We start from the raw sequence: 21573 nt of genomic DNA, 5'->3' as shown, positions 1-21573 counted from the left end.
ATTTACTCTTTTCCACTTGAATTTCACGTTCACTTTTACCAAAGTATTATTCTAACACCACATATTTACTTTTACTCAAGTGTGACTTTTGAGTACTTTTAACAACACTATACTACGATACAGCACGTTATATTGAGTGTTCTAAAAATTGCTCATGTTGTCAATAAGTAGGATTTTAAATGGAGGATTTCAGTACCAATTTACCAGATTAATGAAAGTGCCTCTAAGCAGAGCATTTGTGTTCTTCCCCAGGCAAATATTCACAGAAAAAATGCTGAATTATTAATCATATTTTCTTCCGTCATCGATCCTGATGCATACTTGCTTTTAATGCTTTTAATTTTCCAGACAAATTCTAAACCCTTATTAAGATATACCCAACAAGTACAATAGGAGACATCATTATAATCAAAGGCAAGTTTTATTTAATCCAATATGTAGACATCATGGGAAATTTCTATTTCTTTCCATGCTAAAACAGTGGATAGAGGTAGAAGGGCACATGTGTTTTTGAATCTTAAGACAATGAATGTTAAAGACAAACAGGGACAGTTTTTTGTTGTTTGTTTTGTTTGTTTTTTTCATACAAATGGACTGTGTGTATATTTTACAGCAGTAATGAAGGTTTTCAGTCACTTACAGTATAGGGCCACCATAGCTACTTAAATGCCCATTATCATAACGGAGGAGATGAAATTCTTCACTTAGCTAAATCTACAGTTATGGAATGAAATCATTCAGTATTCACAGAAAATACATTAAATTGTACTCAAGAGTGGACATAATTTCATAAATACGGGTACATTCCAATCTGAAATAGTTATTCTGGTACGAGATGCACGTCACGTGGCACACATCAGCTTACAGTTGGTGATAATTAGTGCCACCCAGAATCAGTTTAAAATCTTATTATTAAGTATATCAGTCATGACACTTGACTGGACTGTTTGGAGCATAACTCCCAGCTTAATTTATTACAAAATTTACTATTTGACGACAGTATCATCAATAGTTGTGTTATGACACTACTTTCACCCTTCCCAATAATTATGCAAGAGTTAAATTTACAGAAAACTCTCACTATGAAATGACCTTTACATGTAACTGTCACATTTTGTTTACAAATACTTTCGCTTTGACAAAATTTGTATGATGTTGACTCTGTAATGAGATATTCGGACCGAGTTGATGGCCCTGTGAATACAAATGCTTCCTAACGGGGTTTAAAATGTGTGTAGTCACATGTATGCTCTGACAGATTACATGTGTCAGAGCATACACTGGAAACAACAACCCGCCCCTCCTCTCCTCAAAAGCAAAACCTTACATTTCTTTACAGTATCTTAGAAAGAGTTGCTCTGTGTTTTGGGAGTGAGGTCACATTGTTGAGTCTACCTTAAGCACAAACTAGGCCTAGAATACCAAGACAGCAGACATGCAGACTGTACTCATAAAAGGCACACAGTATACTGTACATGGAGAAACACAGTTCAAATGGTTCAGGACATATGAACAGAACTATAAAAGTACTAATATTATCTAAATCTAAAAGGTAATTGGCAATAAATGAAATGTAGGCCACAGAACCTCATTAATCTGCACTCCTCAGAAGTTGTTTAAACAAGTTAAGTATTTGGATAACTTAAATGCATTTAAAAAGACAACGAAAGTTATTTAATGGCACATCTATACATCCTCTGTAACAGTCTCATTTGGAGCTGAAAGATTTAAAATGTGCATACTAAATCAAGTTTCACTTTTATCTTTTTATTTCTAATGCCCACTCAACTGTCAAACTGCACACCTGAGGGTCAAATAAATGAGGTTCCACCGGAAGAAAAAATTATAACAAACATAACTAAGTCTTGTTGCTAGTGTAGAAATGTCAAATCTCTCCTTGTGCATGTTGCAAGTAATGCATTTGTAGATCCAGCTCCCGAGGAAGAGAGCACCCGCATATCATGCACTGGAGAAGTCGTTCTGGAGCAAAAGGCAAACGGGGTCCAAGTTTGTGAGGTTCTGTCCGTGGGGCAAGCTGAGGTAGGGGCAGGGTCTGTGGCATGTGTGGCCTCTCGCTCATGACTGCCTGTGGTGTGAAAAAAATATTTGGGTGTGGAGGTCTTGAGAGTGCACCAACTGCGACAGAGTGAAGAGGGTGAGGGCCTGGCAAAGCAAGAGGAGGGAGCGGAGCAAGTGGAGGTGAGAAAAAAGGAGAAGGCTGATTTATGATTATTTGAGTGCCTGTTACCATTGGTTGCTGCAGCTCCTGTCCATTCCCTGGTTTGAGTTGCCCGGTGAGCAGCGTTTGAGGACCCACGGTATTTTGGAAGCCCCATACTGGCGTCCCCATCCCCTGGCCAAAACGATGCGGCTCGTATTGAATGGAGATAGGAACCTTCTGTGTCGATGTCTGAGTGACCCAGCCAGATGACACCTGCTTCTGCTGCAGCTGAAAATCTTGATTATTTACTAATTTCTCAGGAGAGTTCATAGTCTTTGGGATTCCTGGTGTCTGTATGTCCCACAAGGTGCTACCTACCCCATGAGAAACAGGAGTTGAAATTGGCATAGCACTGCTTTGGTCTATTTGAGCCGAGGTGGATGCACCTGCTAAGCCTGAAGCCCACTGCTTTTGCAGATCACAGCCGTTCCATGGCTTCTCTGGCTGGCTAACAGTCGACGGTATAACTTGAGGATTACTCAGGTCCCACCCTCTAGTGTCCTCTTTCTTAGAGTGTGTGGATGGCTCCTTTTGAGTTGACACTGGGGCACCTGGCCATCTTGGCATCTGCAGCTCCTGACCGAGCTTATTAGGAGAGCCCCTTGAATTTGCTGGTAGAGCAGGTCTGATACTCCACAGAGCTGCTCCATCTCCGTAGGATGGAATACAGAAATCATGCAGGGAGCTTGTGGAAGCTAGCACGGTGGATGTGGGTGCACTACTCCAAGTGACAGGCTTGAGCAGCCTGAGCTGCTCCATCTCGCTCACTGATGATGGGCTGGATTTTTTTGGCACAGCTGCCAGGTGGGAGTTGACACTCTCTTTCATGTGTGATGAATCTGAATTCTGAGCAGATGTGGAACCTGACTGAGTTATCGAAGGGCTGTCTGCCCAACTTGGACTTCTCAGATGTTGCTGCTGTAGACCTGGCTGTGGTGGGCTGTCAAACAGTGTCTGCTGTGACGATGGGACAGGCATTACCTCTCCACCATCCACCTTCCACTGCACTGGTTGAGGGTGTAGCTCAGCCAGCCACGGCTCCTTCTGCTGCCTGCCTTGTAAATCCATGCGGGATGAGAGCATGGAAGACTGTGACTGGATTGCCCTTCTGTGCAACTCAGCATCTCTCAGTGCAGAAACTGGATACGGAGACGGCTGAGAGCTAACCATCCCTGAGCTTCCTAACAGTCTCGAAAAGCCCCACATGGGCCTTCCCCCTCTCCTCCCCCGACTACCCCTGCCTCTCATCCTAGCACCCATCGGGAAAGAATTATACTGGCTGAAACTCTGTCGCTTGCGAGCGTGGATCTTCTGGTGCACTAGCAGGCTGCTAAACCAGGAAAAGGTTTTGTTACACTCATCGCAGCGATGAGGTCTCTCTCCTGTGTGTGTGTTCATGTGATCACGGAGCAGATACGCTAAACCAAAGCTCTTATCACACAGGTCGCACTTATGAGGCTTGTCACCATTGTGTGATAACATATGGTGCTGCAGTTGGGTTTCATCGCTGTAGCCTTTACGGCAGCTGGTGCAGCGGAACGGTTTTTCCTGATGCAGCTTTTGATGTGTTCTCATGTTCTGCAGGAAGGCAAAGTCCTTCCCACAGTCGGGGCATTTGTATGGCTTCTTGCCTGTATGTATGATGAGATGCTGTTGTAAATAGCTACTGAATCTAAAGCCCTTGCCACACACTTTGCACTGGTAAGGCTTGTCCTTGGAATGTATGCGCATATGCAGCTCTAACACTGAGCGGTGGCGGAAAGTTTTTCCACACTCAGAACACTTGTATGACTTCACACTCAAGCTATCACTTTTCCATTTCCCCTGCACATTATCAGTGTTTAACGGAGTGAATTGTGTTTTAGGTGGCGGTGCCGGTGCCAGTGCCGGTGCTGCTGTCACCTTTTCTAGATATTGTGCTACAGACTTGTGGACACTCAACAGATGTATATTTAAACTGGATTCATCGCGATAAACACATGGGCAGTGGGGACAACAGTGTCCTTTCTCCCAGTTCTTGTTGATCTCACCAGGGGGTTTGGCTGGTCTGTCATTCATCTCATACTCGGCCTCATGAATAAGCATGTGGGCTCTCAGGTTAGCTGGTGCCCAGTAGGTCTGGGGACAAAGTGGGCATTTGAATGTGCGTTTCGGATCCTCGCTCTGGTGTGTGTTCTCTTTTACTGGCTCCCTGACTTCCTCTTGTGCGGCCTGGGGGGCCTGCTTGCTGAGCTGCTCAGCTGATGAGTTGGTTTCACGCAGTCTGTGCTGGCGGCAGTGTGCCTTCATGTTCTGGGCGAAGGCAAATTTTTTACCACATTCAGGGCAGCGGAAGGGCTTCTGACCGGTGTGCAGGTACTGATGCTGATGGAGGAGGCTGCTATACTTGAAGGTCTTACCACAGATGTTGCACAGGTGAGAGCGTGTGCTGTCCGTGTGCTTGCGGCGGTGATCCTCCATGACGGAGTAGTGTTTGAAAACCATGCCGCACTCTGGGCATTTGTAGGGCTTCAGGGCGGTGTGACATCGCTGGTGGAAGTGCAGAGCCATGGTGTTTGGGAAAGTCTGACTGCATTCTTGGCATGTGAAGCTGCTCTCCTGGGAGTGGTGCATCATGTGCTTAGTGACAGACACCTTAAACTGGAACTCTTGGCGGCACAGGGGGCAGTGGTAAGGCTTATCTACTGCATTGGAGCAGTTGTGGTCCCTCAGCTTATCCACTGTGGAGAAGATCGTCTCACATTCAGCACATTGAAAACGACCATCCTCCGGTGTTTCAATCTCCTTCTTTGGAGTAAGGAGTTGCTCCTCCTTCTCTTTATGTTCATTTCTGTGTTTAATGAGGCTGCTGCGGTGCTGAAAAGTAAGGCCGCATTCTTTACAGGTGAGGGGCGTGAGCTCATCCTCGTGTGCGTGAAAGTGCCGGTGAAGGTTGAACGTCTCGCGGCGGTTGAAGGTCTTCCCGCACTCCTTGCACACCAAACGGCACTTTTTTGGCTTCACTGTCATATCAGCATCCTGCTCTTTGACTTCATCATCTTCGACCACGTCCTCTTCACCCACTGGCTCCTCAGCCTGCTCCCTCTCTGTGCTCTTCTTTTCTGAATGTGAGTTTTCCTCCTCGTGAGTCTCCTCTGCTGCAGCTGTAATGTTATCAACAGCCTGCTGCACCTTCTCAGCACTCTTTGTAACATCACTGTCGTCTGCAAGAGAAGAGCAGATCATAATAACAACTTAACAAACAAAAAATCAACAATCAACAAACAAACAAACATCTCTACCAGAATGCAGGTCACACAGGTGCTCACTTTAAGTACAGACCACAATCTACAGTGCAGGATGCTAGCTTGATTTTGTTATGGTAATTAACGTTAGCAGAGTTTACAGTGTGTACTGGACCGGTAGTGAGAGCTACAGCTCAGGTTAGCCCATAGGCTAAAGCTAACTGTAAAATACATTAACAACGTTAGCATACCACACTTGTCATTTTCCTGCTCGTGTGTTTTCGCCTCTTCGTCGTCGTCTTCAGTTTCGGACCAGTCGAAAGCCCGCTGCTCGCTCCCAGGAGCCTCGGCCATTTTTTCAGCCGATGTTAGGTCGTCCGGTGAATTGCATGTCGTTTTGTCGGTTCCAGCACCGGACTCGACACTAACCTCGGAATGGCTGGCAATACAACCGCCGTCGTTGCCAGCATCGGCTCTCCGCTCACAGTCGGGGCTCTCCGCGGTTTTATTGGGTGTTGTTTCATCTTTCTGATTTAAGCTGCATCCCGACTCCTCCGCCTCTTTCTTCTCCCCAGATGTTTCCACCTCCTCCGCAGGGGATTTCTGTCGTTTCGGAGACTCCGATGGGTCTACGGCGGCCATGTTTCCCCCATGCACCCCCTTGTCCAGAACACACAAGGATCATGCTAGCCAGCACTGAACAAGGAATGATATATCCGGTCGAAACTTTCAAAATAAAACCCGCATTACTGACAACCAGCTGTATTTCATACTTTCAGAAAAGATCATCTGGAGCCTTAAATTAAAAATTCCTGATCTGCTTCCACTAGTGCGATTTTGTTGTTGTACGCACCACACACTCTCTTCACAACTTAATTAACTGAACACAAATAAACTTTTCAACAGAACCATTAATATTACATTAACTCTTTTTTTTGCCCTGTGACAAATCCACAAGTGATCAGCTGGATTTATTTGCAGTCCATGTCTGACTTTTATTAAAGTTTAGTTACATTTCATCGGAACAGTAGCTATCTACAAAATATAAGTTGTGCAAAACTACGTAGATGATGGCCATATGCTGTTTCTTTGCAACTATCTACAAACACATCCATCATACTGCATGCAAGATTAGAATAAATAGCCCCTACATACTCATGTATGCTTTAAAATTCCACCAGAAACATACAGGTTAAAGTCTGAAGCCTACTGTGATGTAAAATGTCCTGTCAATTCTTTAAAATGTAACATTTTTGTCTCAAAACACACTGAACAGAACAACTTTATTGTCCAACCAAAGCTGGAAAGTATGTACCATGAAACTGTTAAAAAGCACTAGCATACATTCGCATGTAATTACTATAGCTGTAAAACTACAATATATGGTAACAACTGCAGATTACAAGTACTTTATGACAATGTAGTTAGTGTATCAGGAGAGTTGAGACAGCACTGAACTAGTAAGAGCATCATGAACAGCTCTGCTGCAAAGCATGTACTGTGACATGCATATTAAACATCAGCACCTACAGTATGTTGTTGTCCGGGTATTAAAAGTCTCATGAGAGAAGTTGTCACTCCAAGGAGCAAGTGTTTTTCAAGTCTTTAAGCACAACAGTATGAATGTATGTCTGAGGAACCAAGCTTATGTTAAGGCCACCCTATTATCTCATGTTTCTGATTTCATATCCATGTCAGTCCTCTCTGAAGACAAACTTAAGTGCTAGGTTGATTACTGATTTGGAGTGGGGAATAAAACTCCAAATGACTCAATTTATGTTTACAGAAATACTGTCAATAGAAAAAGAGCATTATTTCTTGTCACATTTTGAAACATCAAATATGCACAATGTGTACTTTGAGTTTCTAAGTACTTTCTCCTCAGCGCCGTCTTCTGCGCCTGTGATCGACAGCTCGTCCTCGCCGTGGCTTCTGCACACTTCCATTTGTGTCTGTGGGTGGATCAGAGGGAAAAGTCTTGTGTACGTCAGGGGACGATGGTGCAGGTACCACCGCCACAGCTGACTGATTATTTAACTGCTGGGTGACCGGTGGCTGCTGCTGTATTTGTGTTTGCTGCTGTTGTACTGCATGTGGCTGCTGCTGATGGTGGAGTTGTGTTTGCAGTGGTGCTTCGATCCTCTGCTGTTGCTGCTGCTGCTGTGGTTCTATATGTTGTAGCTGCTGCTGCTGCTGCTGAGCTGGCTGTGGCTGTAAGTGCTGTTGAGATGTTTGTGATTGGTGTGCTTGTTGTACACGATGTTGCTGTGGCTGCGGTTGTTGCTGCGCCTCAAGCACCCCTAAAAGCCTTTGCAAGAGGACGTTGTTTTGTTGTAGACTGACTGCTAATGTCTCTTGTGATGCGACAAGTGTTCTCATGTCCTGTCTGAAACCATCGCTAAACTCCCGCAGACTCTTTTCTACCCGATTTCCCAGTTGAATTGCCGCTTCGCCTAACCCTCGAAGCTCATCTTCAAGCCAGGAGCTGCGCAGAGGGGCTTCAAGAGGACCCTGTTGTGCTCCAAGTGACGGCTGAGGACTGCTGGGCTGAGGGCTGCCATTGAGGAAAGGAGCGCTGTAGAGCGGGGAAGGAGGCAGCCATCGCTCTGACGGAGGGGGTGGTCCTATGCCCAGACCCAGTCCTAATCCCAATTTGTCCTCCATGCTGTTCTCAGGTTCGCACTCAGGATCTCCGATGTCTCTCTCACGCTCTGGATTATCCTCATCTTTCTCCAAACCATCTCTCTCTGATCCTTCCACACCTACACATGTAAGGAAGTATTGTAAGTGGACACAAACGGGTATTAGTTGCATCTATGGACTCTAGAGAGTAAAGCATCAAAGTAATAAGGCCTTTTTCTTTTTACCTGGATCAGAGTCAGGGAAGCATGTGAAACTGGGCTTTGGTCTCGTGCTTTGCTTTTGCCTGGCTTGTTGAAGTCTGGGGCTTGTCTGAGAAGGACGCCCAAGCATCGAGGCCCCTCTGCTGGACGGCAGGTAACAGCTGCGGTGGCGAGCATCTGCTAGCCTGCCTCCGTTGCGTCTCTTCAAATCGTCCCACCGCTTCTTCACCTCTCGAAGGGTGCGTGGAACTCTGGACACAGCGTTGACTCTCTCAAGGATTCCCGCCCAGATACGCTCCCTCTCCCGCCGCCGGAGCCTCCCCGCAGGACCGAAGAGCTCTCCTTCACACCGGGTGACTTCTGACACCAACACCTCCAGCTCTGCTCCGCTGAAACGACTCTTTCTTTTTCCGGCGCCACCAGCAGCCAGTGCGGCTGACATAGCTCTGTCTGTAGAGACAGAGGTGAGAAGAGAGCCAAAAAGGGAAAGTAAAAAGTATCAAGTGAAGCTAAATATACTGTGTGAGGAAGAGAAATGTGCTTTAATGGTGCCAAAGCATATTCAGCTGTAACTACTTCTGGCAAGGCACAGAGCATTATGAGTAACATTTATCTCAATTTTACATTACAGTCTCTGCCTTGAGTGGATTATATTGAAGCAATATGTTCTCTTAGCAAAACGAAATGCCCTGGCTGTGCTTTGGTACGCTGATGGTGAAATTATTTTATCAAATAATTCTGTCCACACGTTTTTTTTACACATGCAAATAAACTTAATCTCAATAATGCTTACTTTGTTCAATGGACAAGAGGTCGTCTGAGGACATGCCGGGTGCCATGATGTTAGGATGCACAACTACCACGTTGAAGGGGAGTCCGCCAGGTAATCCACTGTTCTGGTCACAGCTTCCCTCCGAGTCCTCATCCTCCCTGGGGAAGCCGTTTTCTGAGGCTCCCCCTCCAAAGGGTCCCTCCGGAGACTCCACTTTGATGTGCATGGGAGGTGATTGCTCGTACAGCAGCCCCCCCTCCTCGTAGTACTCAGTCATGGGTCACAGCTGATTTACAGCAGAACTGACTGGCGGGCCAATTCTGATACCGGCAGCTGCTGCCCCATTAACACCAACTCAAGGTTTAACTGAACCTACTGCTAAAGACATTCTTCAGTTTACTGGATCAGATAATTATGAATCTGCTTTGGGCACAGCTGCCACACACACTGAAGGGTGATTACATAGGAAATATAGAGTAAGAGTATCCTTGAATACTGTCTTAACACTGTTGTTCAGATGAATCATGTCATTGCTGCAGCTTGGTGAGAGGTACAATCATATTGTCTGATTAGAGCATGAAGTCCACAGACTTCTGCAGCCTCTTAATCCTTTTCTATCATTTTAATTCATATGTTATTGAAAACATACACACACTGTGTAGAAACACCTGGAACAGAGCTACATCTACACGTCCAGCTGCTCTACAGTGAGATGCATCATCCAGGCAGAGAATCTCCTTCAGAGCTGAAATACAACAACAAAACATAACACTGCTTACAACTATGTAGCATGTTAAGATGGTTATGTTGGTCTTTCTCAGTGATGTTGACTGCTCTATTCTGTCGCATCGATGCGCATTTTTTTCTGCACCACATCCGCACTGGTTGCGCATTCCGCATACATTAGGTGCTGATCTTGCAATGGAGCTAGCTGGAAGCTAACAGGCTAGCGCCGTCTCAGGTAAAGCGGCGAGCAGCGACAGCTGAGCAGACATGTTGAGAAAGCTGACGCTGTTGTATGTCTTACCTCATGATAACAGCACATGGGAGGCAAAACAAAACCAAAACACAATTGGTGCAGCTGTTAGCTCAGCAGCCGATACACAAACCGGAGAGCGTCGCGTACTGTTGACGTCACCGAGGGGGGCATGTTCAGGACCAATCAAAGTTTGGAAATGTTGAGCAAATGTATGTGTGTTTATTTTACAGGTCCTGTAGGTCCTCAGATTGTAAACAGTAACAGTAAACAGAGTCTTTGTGACCTGATTATTTATCATATTAGTTTGTATTTGTTTATTTTCTTTATTTAATGAATCATACAAATTACAAATAACAACAAGGTTTATCTTCCCCAGTCCTATCAAATAGAGGATTTTAAGGCTAACTTGTTTCCTAACTATTGAATAATAGTATTAATAATTAAAGGGCTGCAGAGCATGGTAAAAATAAAAAAATAAAAAAATAAAAAATCAAAGGCTATTGCGATTGTTTTATTTTTATTATTATTATTATTATTATTTTACATATATTGCAATTGCGATAGATTCACAGTTAGTAGGGATGGACATTTTTGCATCACTATAATTATTTTCACTGAAAAAAACAACTATCAAAATCACTATAATGTAACATCTGCAGAACAACACCTGTATGTCAGGGCATCTCTGCAGCTCTACAGAACTTCATTATAATGTTGTTCTTCACACATTTTACCTTTATCAAAATGTTCAGCTTCTGCAATTTGGATATTTCACTTGGCCATATTGCTGTTTCAATTATATGTCAATTAATTGTGCAGCCCTAAGCAATAACTTTTTAATAGAGAATCTTCAGTCAGTGCAAAGCAGAACAGCTGAACGTATAATTAATATTTGATTGGCTTAAAATATATAGCAGTTCTTCCCATGAAATTCCACTGGTAATGAACTATAAACTCAATACTGGCAAAATCCAACAACAATCTCAGTATTTTGTTTCTATCCCTGATCTGTACCATTTTACTTAGTGTCTTTTAGAAAACATTCTGGGAAATTATTAAGAATAAATCCTACAAAAAATCAAAGAGGTTATAGATAAGGATCTTGGCACATCCTCCTAATAATCAATTACCTATTTATGTCTAATGTGACTGCATTTATTTTCTTAACATTTATATAATTAATTTAATTCATATATGCCTTATTTAAAAATAGACAAATCATTTATATTCAGCCGTCAAACCTTTTCTGTTTTCCTTCAGTATTTATCTTATAGATGCTAAAATAAAGGCAGGAGGGCTGCAACTGTAACTCACCGTAAAACTGACTGACTCATGGAAATCCATGTTTTTCTCTTTGACCACACTGCAGTTTCCCAGGTAGGATAATGTTTAAACATTGTGAAAGGTGCATGGCAGAATCCTTGAGAGTTACATAACGTAACATATAACCCCAATGCATCTGCTCCTCTTGACTGAGAGAATGAATATTCAAGATTTCTTACTCCATAAATAAAACTTGAAATATATCGAAAACATGAGGAGAACTTTGTTATATGAACATGGCTCTAACAGAAAACTTTTTTTTTTATTACTTCACTGCTCTGTCATCTACTTTTTGATTTCAATGTATATAAATTACAGCACCATGAAATGGTATAACACTGTTATTGTCATTCGTTTAAGGACAAACATGTAGTCTGTTTTCAATTTATGATGTGTATAAGACACATTACATCTATTTTCTGACAGACTTTATGACGACAATTTTAACAAAGTTAAAAAAAATCTATTTCAAAATATATAAGTTTACTTGAGGTTAAGAATATTCTATTTATTAATAGAACATATTGAGAAAGTTTAGTGTAAAATGTAATCAAATAAACAACTTGTAAAATCAAATTTTAGTCTTTAATACACATTGAATCTCCAAAATGCATCTCCTTTTAAATAGGAACTATCATATTAGTGTCATTTTTGATGTAATCTGTTGTAAATCTTCTTGTGGACTCTCTTTATGGATGTTAATCAGAGACAAGAGGTGACTTGGATCCGTTGTATTTATCACAATCTAAAATATAATACAGACATTTGATGCAGCATGTTTTTGGAAGCTCTTGTTTTATTTAGGAATAAAGGAAAACTATTGTGCCTGAGTATGGTTTGGAAAAATACACTGAGAAAGAAACAGACATTTAAAGTACAAATACTTTTCTTTGAATAACAGTAAAAAGAAATCACACAGTCAGGAGGTAATGATGTTAGTGAGATACATTTCTAAATAAGTACATGAAATCAAGCCTCCTGTGTTTAATGCTTGTGCATATGCATGTGGTCGAGGTGGTCCTGGGACTAAAGCTCACATTATCAATATGTTGGCTCTCAACTCCCAGATGTGTTTTCACACATATTACTCAACAAGATAAAGGTAAGACAAAAACGGAAATACATGTTCTTGGCCGGACAGATAACAGCGGGACAGAGTGGGTATAAAAGGGTCTGGATTGCACCGAGTTGACACTGAGGCTCCGACAGGAATCAAGATGAAGGCTTTCATTCTTCTGGCTCTGTTCGCAGTGGCATGTGAGTATGAAACTTACTTTTCAAATACATTTGACCATCTTGCAAAAGGTTAATTGTGGTAACTCTCTCCTCCTGTCAGACGCTGCTCCCATTGATGATGACGATGACAAGATTGTTGGAGGCTACGAGTGCAGGAAGAACTCTGTGCCCTACCAGGTCTCTCTGAACTCTGGCTACCACTTCTGTGGAGGCTCCCTCATCTCCAGCACCTGGGTGGTGTCTGCTGCTCACTGCTACAAGTCGTAAGTGCAGACAACTGATTTTATGCCAGATCTAATCCAAACCTGCAACTTCCAAAAACACAAAATGTAATGAAATCAGAGATACTGTATAGGTGCAATATCACACTACTTACATGTGATTGAATGCTGTTGTCTCTCTTCAGCCGCGTCCAGCTGCGTCTTGGTGAGCACAACATTGAGGTCAATGAGGGCACAGAGCAGTTCATCAGCTCTGCTAAGGTCATCCGTCACCCCCACTACAACAGCCGCAACCTGGACAATGACATCATGCTGATCAAGCTGAGCAAGCCCGCCACCCTGAACAACTACGTCCGCACCGTGTCCCTGCCCTCCAGCTGTGCCAGCTCTGGCACCCGCTGTCTGATCTCTGGATGGGGCAACACCAGCAGCTCTGGAAGTCAGTAAAAGATTGCAAATATGACTGGGAAGTATTTTTGGTACATGACGTGGCATCAAAGTTTACTGCAATGTCTTTTTCTTCTTCAGACTACTACCCTGATCGTCTGAGGTGCCTGGATGCCCCCATCCTGAGCGACAGCAGCTGCAGGTCCGCCTACCCTGGACAGATCACCTCCAACATGTTCTGCGCTGGATTCCTCGAGGGAGGCAAGGACTCCTGCCAGGTACCAGCTACAGTCATCATCACTGTTTCTTAAAGTGGACACAACAAACTTCAGAACGCCTCTGCTCACATGTTGTCCTTTCTATGTCTGTCCTGTCAGGGAGACTCTGGTGGCCCCGTGGTGTGCAACGGTCAGCTGCAGGGTGTGGTGTCCTGGGGTTATGGCTGCGCCCAGAGGAACAAGCCTGGAGTCTACGCCAAGGTCTGCAACTACAACTCCTGGATTCGCAGCACCATGTCCTCCAACTAAAGTCACCTTACTGTCATTTGAAGTTGGACAGACAGTTGTATATCCCTTTAATAAATAAAAAAACAAAACAAAGATACCTCGTTTTGACTTCTTGGCAGAGAATTACATTTTGTATCATCACTTTGGACTATTAAAATAGGCTGCAACAGCTCTGTGGTTGACGTTCAAGTAAACAAACGACAAAAAACATCTTTAGACTACAGGTATTAAACGTGAATCACAAGCAGTGGTGGAAAGTAACTAAGTGCACTTAATCAAGAGCTGTATTTCAGTAAAATTTTGAAGTACTTTACTTTCTTCTACTCTACTCCTCTACAATTCTGAGGCAAAAATTGTACTTCTAACTCAACTGCATTTATCCCATCTGTGTTCTAGGATGGGGTCACAGTGACAGTTAATTAATATAAATTAATATAAAATAAATAATCATTAAGAAATTGATGCAATATTATAGATTATGCAGGAGGGGACATTTACAAGCTACCCAGCAGATAAGCTATATAAAGTAGTTAAACCACCTTTACCAGCTTCAACATTTAAATGATGAACACATTAATAATCCAATAATAATAATTATAATCCAATAAATACACTTTATTTACTTAAATATTTAATTGCCTAGCTTTTATTTTTAACACAGTATTTCTACACTTTGGTATCGCGGATTTAAAGAACAAGATCTGAGCGCTTCCTCCACCTGACCACATGAAATATTTCTACATTTAAATGTAGAGTAAAATCTATTCACATTCTGACCTAAAAATGACAGACACAATCACAAATGTATACAAAAGTGACCTTTATTGGTTTAAAGACAAACTATAGCATAAAGTAATTTACAACAGAGCAGGGTGTCCACATGGGAAACGTCTTTTGAAATGTTATTTTTTCATGATTGCACCAAAATCAAGCCTGACACTGAAGCATGAAAAAGCAGCTCTTTCAAAAGAAGTAAACAGTAACGAATGTTCAACAACACTCCTGTTGCACTTAGTGTTACAGGTGGGGAATGTGCGTTTGTCAGCTTTTTTTTTTGTGTTATGTTTTTTGAAGAGGAAAATTAAGTTGATTTCAGCCATCATATTACACATAAATCCACAAAAAGAGGCAACTCTTTGACAAACGTGTGCATGAGAAAAGCCGATATTCACTTTAAAATTTTAAATACAAAATGCTGATACATGTCTTTGTTGGAGACCAGAACAAAACAGTCAGTAGAGCACTTCCTCTGAAACATTCTGAGGAACAGCTTCATACATCAAGAAACAACCTGCATGACTTGAAATGCACAAGAGATATCAAAGCGAACACATGAATCAAGATGAGGTGAGACCGTTTGAAATTTGTAAAACTATACAGATAATTAATTGGTCGTCCTGTTCACTGTTGTGTTCACTGACGTGTTATAAAATCTGAATGAAAATCTGCACAAACAAAATCTTTGTCAGTTCTTTCACAAGAATACAGTTTTTAAATTAATTCGTTCAACCCTCCGATCAGATGGTGATTTTGCTAAGTGCTGAATATGTAGTGGACTTTTTAAAGTTTAACATCAAATTGCCAAGAGATTGCAGGACACACAAGTATGTTTGTTTTTTCAAACAAAGGTGTTTTTTCGCTTGCAAATTCTTATACGTATTTTCCATGATAATAATTCCATATTCATTTACACACAGCAGTATATATTCACTTTGCTTATTTTGTTGAATAGCTGGTTACGTTGTCCCAGGGCTGCTTCTGGTTCGACATCAATGCACTAAAAGCACAAAATATTTGGGGCATCTCTCTGACGAGGCCTTGCAGTCCCATTTGGCACAACTTGTATCAAATTTAAAACTTTTTATCTATCAACATCTCCTCTGTTCTTTCTGATAAACAGAAATGTAGTTGCAGAAACTAAAGAAAAGATAGTGGCTTCTACCTCAAGTTTTCTAATGAACGTCATGAAAACAGAAGGTGTCCCTAATATTTCGTACATTTAGTGTTTGCTTGCAATCTGAAAACCGACACGCGAGTGGTTGAAGACATGATTGTTGTCAAATCTTCCAAATCCTTTGAGATGCAGGCGAGTGTCGAGCAATGTTTCTACATGTTCTATTCTCGGACTACAGGACCCCTGCGTTAAAGAAAACGGCTGATGTACATGTAGAAGGGGCACAGACTCTCCATTCCTTACACCTGGCCTCTTGCGTGCTGCAAATAATGTTGATAAAGTTCTGAAATGGCAGCAAATGCTTTATTACACACAGCACACCTCACCACATTTGAAGACCCTTCATTTGACAGGCTAGGCGTTTCAGTGACGTGCCTTTTCACAGTTTGCAAGTGCGTAATGGGTTTTCCAAGTGTATTTTCATTTATTCTATCACATTTGACCTCTCTATCTTGAATCGGGTGTGTGCTGCCCGGGCGATGTGACATTTTACTCAAATCATGACCCTGGTTGTGGACAAGGGAAATCACGGGTGCTAGAGGCAACCCTTGAGGAACTGGGTCTGAATATTTGGATAAAGGGCTCAGGTGAGAGTTGCTTTTCTCAGGTTCTGGATGTAAAGTCGCCATGTGGTTGTTCATGGGAGGGCTAAGCATTTTCTTGTTAGGCTGTGTGGTTAGATCATCTGTGGATAAAACAAAATCAGAGTCCTTCCGCATGTCTTGCGCTGAGGAATGGCAAAGCTGGTGGCTGAACAGCAGATCTAGAGTCTTAAAGCTGCTGCTGCACTGCTCACACTGATAAGGCAGAAACACTTTCTTGGGCCTGACCTGAATCCACTGGAAGTCAGGGTGCTCGCTCATGTGTTTCTTGTACAGCTCCACAAAACGAAAACCTTGCCCGCACTGAGGACAAGTGAAGCGGCCGCGTCTCTGTCGATGGACTCTCTGATGATGCCACAGTTTCTTCCAGCTTTCTAGAGTCTTTCCACAACAGGCACAGGTGTAACTTTGACCTCGCGCGTGAGTGAGCATGTGGGCTCGCAGTCTGCCCATGTGTCTGAACAGCCGCCCACAGCTCGGACATAAATACTTCCTGGGATCTGAACGGTTATCTAGTTTGTTTAGCTTTGACACGAGGTGTGAGAGAGGGTGAGCCGGTATGACTGTTGACTGGAACGGTTTATTTAAGTTCGCCAAGCGCTTCTTGCGGCTGGTTTGCGATGTTCTTTTCTGTTTCTCACAATTTGTGGCGGAGATGGGAGTAGTTGAGTTCTGTCCTGATGAACACCTAAGTGCAGGCACTGTGTAATTTATTAATGACATGGTCTCTTCATCTTTGATATCAGAGCTGGAAGCGTTTCTCACCCCAATGCACTGAGAGCGATGGGAGCTAAATTCAGCCAGTACGCCAAACAGCTTGTCACAATACAAGCAGCGATAAAGTTTTGCACCGGTGTGGTCTCTCATGTGGCTGTTGAACTCCTGCAAATGGTCAAAAACATTCTTGCAGATGTGGCACGTGTACGTAAGTGAAGGCCTTACGCGTCTGCTGGGGTGTAAATCGTCATCGCCTTCTGAAGGTCTACAAGTGTGATTTTTTGCATTGCTATAATGAGTGAATGATTTTTCACAACGTGTGCAGTTGTAGCGCTTCACGGACCAGTGCGTCAGCTCGTGAACACGGAGGAAATAGGCCTGACCGAAAGCTTTGCCACATATATCACATTTATAAGGCTTCTCTCCAGTGTGGACACGCACGTGTCGTACAAGGGCAGACTGAAACCGGAACGTTTTACCACAGTACTGGCACTCTTTTCTTTCTTTCTTTTCTGGGGAAACTGTTCTTTGACGCTGAGGAGGGTCTTCAACGTAGTTCTCTATGCTGCGTTTTTCAGAAATCTTTTTTTTAGAGTCCTGCACCGGCACCTGTTCATGTATCTTCATATGCGAGGCGTACTCAGAGCAAGAGAATTTGATCTTGCAAAATTGACATTTCTGGTAAATGTTGCTCTTTCTGTGCGTCTTGAGATGAAGATTTAAATTTGAATTTTTGCTAAAACCTTTGCCACATTCAGTGCATTTGAAAGGTCTTTCTCCTGTGTGAACGCGTTGATGGATGATGAACTGAGACAGAAATTTAAACGTTTGATCACAGTAACCACATTTCAACAGATTTCTACCCCCTTTTTTAGTGTAGACAATATTCACGTTGTCATTTGAGTTGCCCTCCTGATTCGCGTCAACACAGTCTGTTTTTTGTTGAGTGTCAGTGCTGCCTTCATGGCCCTCTACAGGATGTGCTTTCTGTAAAGGAACTGTACTTATTCTCCTCCTTCTCTTGCCGCCTCTCTTGCGCCTGAAAACACTTCGCTGACTGTGCGGACCCTCAGATCTAACTGTGGCATTGCTGTTATACTGTAAAGATGTAGGACTATCAGACTCTGACACAGGTTTTAAATGATCCAGCTCGATCTCTATATTCTCATCTTTGACAGCAGGGAGGACCTCAGCAGGTTTAGGTTGTTTTTCAGAGGATGTTACAACATCTGCACTAGAAGACTCTGTATTCTGCAAGTCTGCGTTCTTTGGAGAGTCAAGACTGGTTTTTGATTGTGACTCTTCACTGCTATTCATGTGACCTGATGGGTGTATTTTAGTGTCATCATTCTGAGTAGGGCTAGCCATGTTTAAACTGTTCAAACTCTCTGGAGGGATAACTTCAGGCTCAGCTGCTGGCTGGGAGCTAAGTCGTCTTTGTGTCAATTCACCTTCCTTTAACTCTGTCTGCTGCTCCTGTCCCTCTCCAGACTGTGGAGCGAGTTGATCATTCTTTCCATCTGTATCAGTCTCTTTTTTGTCGGTGTTCAGCTCCACCTGCTTATTCATCTCTGCTCTCTCCCCACAGCCTGTGTCATTGCTCAACACTGACGAGGCCTCCTGGGAAACATCCAGTCTGGAAACTTTTGCTGGAACTTGCTGATCAGCTGGTTTAGCCCTTCTTCTTTTAAAACCTAGAAGCTCACTACTTTCTGGAAGCTTGATTTCAGTATGCTTGGGGTCTTCGTTGCTTTCAGATTCAGTCTTTCCATCCTGTGGTTGTTGTTCACCTCTGCTTCTCAGTCTCCAAGAAAAACTGCTAACATTATTAGCATTAGCAGAGGGAGCAGGAGAGGGGTCATCAGCCTTAGCAACCATAGCTTTAAAGGCTTCAATTTCTGATTTTTTTGGTCTTCCTCTTTTCCTTTTTGGCGGCACAGGAACACTGTCATCATGAGGTGAAGTACTGATTAAGGGACTGTCTACATTGTTAGGCACATTATCACTGATGTGGTTCGCTAAGCATGTTGGCAAAGGTATTGTCGTGCTGATCTCCTCATCCTGAACGGCATTAAGACCAGCAGGCTCTTTGTCTTCCGTCAACAATGATTTTACTTTACGAGGGCGCCCACGTTTTCTACGGCTCTCCACAGGCTGTCCATGACTGTCTGTCGTAGAGCTGCACAAGCTTGCAGATGTCGTTTGAGACTCTCCCTCCATCCCTACCTGTGGCAATATGTGCTCACTGTCTTGACAATTTGTTCCAGCCACTGTTTCAGAGATAACAGGGCCATCAGACTCCGGGTGCCCCAATGAATGGGATTCAGGTGCAGGTTGAGTCACTTCTGTTGCCTTCACTTCCTTTTCCCATCTGGAGCCCTGATCTTCCTCACTGCATCTCTTGTCTTCAGGTATCTGTGGAGGAATGAAACTGCATTTGTCATACATGTAGCAATGGTATCGTTGCGCAAGTCTTTTAAAATAGTATAAAAATAATGGCATATAAAAAAACATGTTAATGCATTTTAGGGCTGCATGCACGCTATCGTAAAAAAGAAAATCATGCAATTATTTTGACAGATACTGCGAAATATGATTCACAATTTGTGTGGGAATGATCGTTAAATAGTCAAGATGCAATACACACTACATGTTCAAAAACATGACAAAACGATGCAACGAAAGTCCATAACTAAGCTCACAGGTATGGGAGTTTTTAAACAGAAATGCACGCATGCTTCAGCTAGTTAGAAATAGCTAAAAAAAAATGCTGTATACTGTTCAAAGACAGCATTATCTTTGGCCCGATATGTCTATATTCCTCTTTTCTCTGGCTACCTGCTTGCAGTCCGAAGGGGCGTGAACGGAATTGCGAGGATGCGAAGCCGCAGAAGTTAACTCAGAGACAGTATTTTGGTCACTGCTTCCTCTGCCGAAGGACATTTTACTCCCCATGTCAAGAGTCTGTGGATTAAACAACAACATTTAATCCGACAGCAAATGTATGCTCGATTAACATGCATTGCTTACCTAGTTTCCCAATAGAAACTTGTTCGAAAGGTAGCAATTAAGGCTTGCAACTAACAATTGATTTCAATACCGATTAATCTGCCTATTTTTCCCCCCAATAATCATTTAACATTAAATCTGTATAATGTTGAAAACTTGTGAAAAATGCTCGTCACAATTTCCCAGATGCCAAACTGACGTCTTCAAATTACTTCTTTTGTTCAAAAGGACACCTACAGTTTCACGTAGTAAGTATTACTATAGTACTTTTAACATGAGTTACAATAGGTACTGGCCAACATTTTTCCGAGAAACACGTATCTTATTAATTATAATGCATCATTCTCAAATAATCCAAACTATATAAAAGGAGCTCCATCACCACCAGCTTCAGCATCAAATAGTTCGATGAGATTCTGTAAAACCAGCTACAATGTGTTGGAGTAAAGCAGCACAACATTGAGGAAGGTGCTATCCTGCATAATGAATACTTAAGGCAAGAAATTGAGTTTCACATTGCAACACTGCTTCTTTTTCTCAATCGAAGCATCTGAATACTTTTCCATCTATGTCCATAAAGATTACACAGACTTTTATGCTAGTGTCCCACTTCTGAACCTGGGGAACAAACTCAAAACCAAGACTCAAAGTATGTGGTGCAGTTTGCAAAGCTCATTTGATGCAAGTGACACATCTGTATAGATAAGACAGTGTTAGCTAATGTTAGCTCTCCTTTCATCTCACGAACAGACTCATCTGATGGGAGCCTTTCTGATGCACTCGGGAGAAAATGGCTTTAGATTGTAATTAACAAAGCTCAGACATAAACCCAGGGACAAAACCGCGTCCAAACTTAATTCGTATTTTCAAACACTTAGTTATTAGCGACCTGGCAGCTTCAGCATCCTACTACCAGTTATCATTAAAAGCTAACAGTTAACAACAGCATGACTAACAATGTAGGCGTTATCTTTTGCTAGGCCAGATTGCTAGCTCCGGTTATTTACCGTTACAGGCCACACGAACCTAACCGCTAACTACAATGTCAGCTCATATACCTTCCTTTGTAGTTATTTAAACACGTATGGATATCACTTCACAGCACCGGTAACAAAATGTAATGTGCAGTAGTAAACACAAACTGCTTGCCTGCGTGGGAGAGAGTCAACACTGGTCTCTGCGTAGCCATGCACTGACCGTTGCTCAACTAGCTAGTACTAGCTAGCTCAAAGCTAACATATGATCTGTCGTTACGTGGCTGCTTAGCACTTCCCCCCCCCTTTTTTTTTACAAGCGTGCAATAGTCTGGGAGCTGAGCTGTGAGTGTGGAGCTGGCTTTCTCTTCGTCTCAGGGCAGTTTGCAGCAGTGTGCCACTCGACATCCACGCACAAAGCAGCCCGACAGTGTCAATCACGGCGCGGCGAGCTCACACAGCGGATACTTCAGGTGCTGTGGGAAGTTTGGGAATCAGGTTGTTGTGTAGAAGTAACTTTATTTTGCTTCTAATTTCAGTAGGTGGCTGGTTTGATGCTCACACAGGATTTTGGGAATAGAAGTGTAGTAGATATGGGAGGCAAG

The 21573-nt window shown here is 42.8% G+C and overlaps 4 protein-coding genes across 7 annotated transcripts; 1 reads left to right on the top strand and 3 right to left on the bottom strand.

Moving 5' to 3' along the window:
- Positions 1–402: 402 nt before the first annotated feature.
- Positions 403–6109, bottom strand: LOC311260629 (uncharacterized protein). Of its 2 annotated transcripts, XM_084358701.1 has the most exons (3): positions 5697–6109; positions 2249–5424; positions 403–2086 (listed from the first exon to the last, which is right to left on the bottom strand). In XM_084358701.1, the coding sequence occupies exons 1-3, from the start codon at positions 6085–6087 to the stop codon at positions 1886–1888; spliced, it is 3768 nt and encodes a 1255-aa protein (XP_084214827.1). In that variant the 5' UTR covers positions 6088–6109; the 3' UTR covers positions 403–1885. The 2 variants fall into 2 exon arrangements, with proteins under 2 accessions (XP_084214827.1, XP_084214826.1); XM_084358700.1 differs by having other exon boundaries at positions 403–5424.
- Positions 6110–6411: 302 nt separating this feature from the next.
- LOC311260641 (uncharacterized protein) lies at positions 6412–10182 on the bottom strand. 2 transcript variants are annotated; one of them, XM_084358717.1, is made up of 4 exons: positions 10088–10182; positions 9082–9805; positions 8313–8738; positions 6412–8207 (listed from the first exon to the last, which is right to left on the bottom strand). In XM_084358717.1, exons 2-4 carry the CDS (start codon positions 9335–9337, stop codon positions 7327–7329), a joined length of 1563 nt encoding a protein of 520 aa, XP_084214843.1. In that variant the 5' UTR covers positions 9338–9805; positions 10088–10182; the 3' UTR covers positions 6412–7326. The 2 variants fall into 2 exon arrangements, with proteins under 2 accessions (XP_084214843.1, XP_084214844.1); XM_084358718.1 differs by having other exon boundaries at positions 9082–10182.
- Positions 10183–12241: 2059 nt separating this feature from the next.
- On the top strand, positions 12242–13761 carry LOC311259325 (trypsin-3). Its single transcript, XM_084356391.1, has 4 exons — positions 12242–12861; positions 13005–13258; positions 13348–13484; positions 13584–13761. Exons 1-4 carry the CDS (start codon positions 12626–12628, stop codon positions 13731–13733), a joined length of 777 nt encoding a protein of 258 aa, XP_084212517.1. The 5' UTR covers positions 12242–12625; the 3' UTR covers positions 13734–13761.
- Positions 13762–14515: 754 nt separating this feature from the next.
- On the bottom strand, positions 14516–21415 carry LOC311259304 (uncharacterized protein). 2 transcript variants are annotated; one of them, XM_084356360.1, is made up of 3 exons: positions 21144–21415; positions 19824–19949; positions 14516–19400 (listed from the first exon to the last, which is right to left on the bottom strand). In XM_084356360.1, the coding sequence occupies exons 2-3, from the start codon at positions 19938–19940 to the stop codon at positions 15906–15908; spliced, it is 3612 nt and encodes a 1203-aa protein (XP_084212486.1). In that variant the 5' UTR covers positions 19941–19949; positions 21144–21415; the 3' UTR covers positions 14516–15905. The 2 variants fall into 2 exon arrangements, with proteins under 2 accessions (XP_084212486.1, XP_084212487.1); XM_084356361.1 differs by lacking the exon at positions 19824–19949.
- Positions 21416–21573: the final 158 nt, after the last annotated feature.

This window comes from Pagrus pagrus (assembly GCF_965226575.1).
Source record: "Pagrus pagrus genome assembly, chromosome: 7".
Classification (NCBI taxonomy): Eukaryota; Metazoa; Chordata; class Actinopteri; order Spariformes; family Sparidae; genus Pagrus; species Pagrus pagrus.
The sequence above is the reverse complement of the archived record's forward strand: the minus strand, read 5'-3'. Positions and strand labels throughout refer to the sequence as shown.

Excerpts from the sequence above, each read along its gene's own strand:
- LOC311260641 (XM_084358718.1), bottom strand. The coding sequence starts at position 9,337 with ATGACTGAGTACTACGAGGAGGGGGGGCTGCTGTACGAGCAATCACCT. Across the intron at positions 8,739-9,081 it reads CCTCTTGTCCATTGAACAAA|ACAGAGCTATGTCAGCCGCA; the intron begins GTAAGCATTATT and ends CTGTCTCTACAG. Across the intron at positions 8,208-8,312 it reads CTTCCCTGACTCTGATCCAG|GTGTGGAAGGATCAGAGAGA; the intron begins GTAAAAAGAAAA and ends TTACATGTGTAG.
- LOC311259304 (XM_084356360.1), bottom strand. The coding sequence starts at position 19,940 with ATGGGGAGTAAAATGTCCTTCGGCAGAGGAAGCAGTGACCAAAATACT. Across the intron at positions 19,401-19,823 it reads CCCCTTCGGACTGCAAGCAG|ATACCTGAAGACAAGAGATG; the intron begins GTAGCCAGAGAA and ends ATTCCTCCACAG.
- LOC311259325 (XM_084356391.1), top strand. The coding sequence starts at position 12,626 with ATGAAACTTACTTTTCAAATACATTTGACCATCTTGCAAAAGGTTAAT. Across the intron at positions 12,862-13,004 it reads GCTGCTCACTGCTACAAGTC|CCGCGTCCAGCTGCGTCTTG; the intron begins GTAAGTGCAGAC and ends GTCTCTCTTCAG. Across the intron at positions 13,259-13,347 it reads CAACACCAGCAGCTCTGGAA|ACTACTACCCTGATCGTCTG; the intron begins GTCAGTAAAAGA and ends TTTCTTCTTCAG.
- LOC311260629 (XM_084358700.1), bottom strand. The coding sequence starts at position 6,087 with ATGGCCGCCGTAGACCCATCGGAGTCTCCGAAACGACAGAAATCCCCT. Across the intron at positions 5,425-5,696 it reads GCAGGAAAATGACAAGTGTG|ACGACAGTGATGTTACAAAG; the intron begins GTATGCTAACGT and ends CTTCTCTTGCAG.